Source organism: Sminthopsis crassicaudata, chromosome 1, assembly GCF_048593235.1.
Source record: "Sminthopsis crassicaudata isolate SCR6 chromosome 1, ASM4859323v1, whole genome shotgun sequence".
In the NCBI taxonomy this organism is placed as follows: domain Eukaryota; kingdom Metazoa; phylum Chordata; class Mammalia; order Dasyuromorphia; family Dasyuridae; genus Sminthopsis; species Sminthopsis crassicaudata.
The window spans coordinates 5,553,459-5,555,369 of NC_133617.1; the positions used below are offsets into that span (position 1 = coordinate 5,553,459).

At 43.1% G+C, this 1,911-nt stretch overlaps 1 protein-coding gene across 1 annotated transcript; it reads left to right on the forward strand.

The window, feature by feature from the left end:
- Positions 1 to 436: 436 nt before the first annotated feature.
- Positions 437 to 1,706, forward strand: LOC141551641 (transcription elongation factor A protein 1-like). The gene is made up of 3 exons (XM_074283508.1): positions 437 to 681; positions 716 to 1,061; positions 1,572 to 1,706. The coding sequence occupies exons 1-3, from the start codon at positions 437 to 439 to the stop codon at positions 1,704 to 1,706; spliced, it is 726 nt and encodes a 241-aa protein (XP_074139609.1).
- Positions 1,707 to 1,911: the final 205 nt, after the last annotated feature.

Consider the following 1,911-nt stretch of genomic DNA (forward strand, 5'->3'; position numbering starts at 1 on the left):
TACCCTTTACCTCACAGTCTAGTGGGCCTTTCCAGAGAGAAGACATCACCAGTATGGTTGATTCTAGAGAAAGACATGCAGGCTGGGGGCAGCAATCTCAGTCCCTTTCCAGGAAGGGAAGCAAGAAGACAATACCTTCAAGTATACTTCTCCAAAGTCCAGCCCGCTCCATCCGCTGTCTGTGCCTGAGAGGAGCAGTCCCCAAGCCCCGTCTTTATTTGTGGCTGAGAGGGCCCTGGGCCTTGGTTCTCCGTGGGTGTCTCTTCTTGACATTCTGGGACTGCTGCACCTCTCCCACGCTTTCTCTTCTGACATCACCCTCTTGCTCCCGCTTGTCCCGTGTCCCATCCCCTCGAGGTGTGGGCGAGAGTGGGGTTGGAAAAGCACCCGAGCCATGGAGGTGGAGATACTTCCCACAGCCAAGAAGATAGATAAGATGGTGCAGAACAAGAACGCGGCCGGGGCACTGGATTTACTAAAGGAACTTCAAGACGTTCCCATGACTCTGGAATTATTGAGGTCCACAAAAATTGGAATATCGGTAAATACTGTGCGCAAGCAGAGCACAGATGAAGAAGTCACATCATTAGCCAAGTCTCTCTTCACACGCTGGAAGAAGTCGGTCTCTGGGCCCTCCAAGACTGAAGAAACCAAAAAAGGGACCTGCTCACTCTTCCCAATGCAGGCCTGAGGCAAAACGAGAAAGGAGCTGCAGGAGCAAAGTAAAGGAAGAGACAAAGGCTTCTGATTCCTTCATTAAAGCTTTCCCCCGGGCACCAAGCACTTCAGGTTCGGTTCCAATCAAGTGCCCAGAGTTGCTTGCTGCAGCCCTCAGAACTGGAGGTGACTACTTCGCTATTGGCGCCGATGTAGAAGAACTGGGCGCTCAGATTGAGGAAGCTGTATATCAGGAGTTACGGAACAGGGACATGAAGTATCAAAACAGGCTACGAAGGACAACAGCAAATCTCAAGGATGCAAAGAATCCAAACTTAAGGAAAAACGTACTGTGTGGGAACATACCTCCAGATTCCTTTGCTAGAATGACTGCCGAGGAAATGGCTAGTGAGGAACTTTTTTTTTTTTTTTTTTTTTTTTTTGAATTTTATTTTATTTAATTAATTAATTAATTTTTTTTCATTTTTCCAAATTATCCCCTCCCTCCCTCTACTCCCTCCCCCCAATGACAGGTAATCCCATACATTTTACATGTGTTACAATATAACCTAGATACAATATATGTGTGTGTAAATACCATTTTCTTGTTGCATATTAATTATTAGCTTCCGAAGGTATAAGTAACCTGGGTAGATAGACAGTAGTGCTAACAATTTACATTCACTTCTCAGTGTTTCTTCTCTGGGTGTAGTTATTTCTTTTTTTTTTTATTATTATATATATATATATTTTATAATATTATCCCTTGTATTCATTTTTCCAATTTACCCCCCCTCCCTCTATTCCCTCCCCCCGACGACAGCAATACCATACATTTTACATGTGTTAATATAGTCTAGGTACAATACATGTGTGCGAATATCACTTTCTTTTTATATATCACTAACAAAAAGGCTAGTGAGGAACTTAAAGAGATGCGCAGAAACCTGACCAAAGAAGCTATTAGAATACATCAAATGGCCCGGACGGGTGGGACCCAAACGGACCTATTTCGATGTGGCAAATGTAACAAGAAGAACGGTACCTAGACCAGTTTCACACCCTAAGTCCTTATGAACCTATGACAACATATGTTTTCTGTAACGAATGTGGAAATAGATGGAAGTTGGTTTAGAAGAAGAAATTCGCCAGATTCCTGGACACTTACAAAGGAAGATTTTGAATTAGCTTTAAAAACTAAGTCAAGAATCTAGTTTCCCTGCAAATGAGATTTTGTAAAGCAGAAAAAATCCT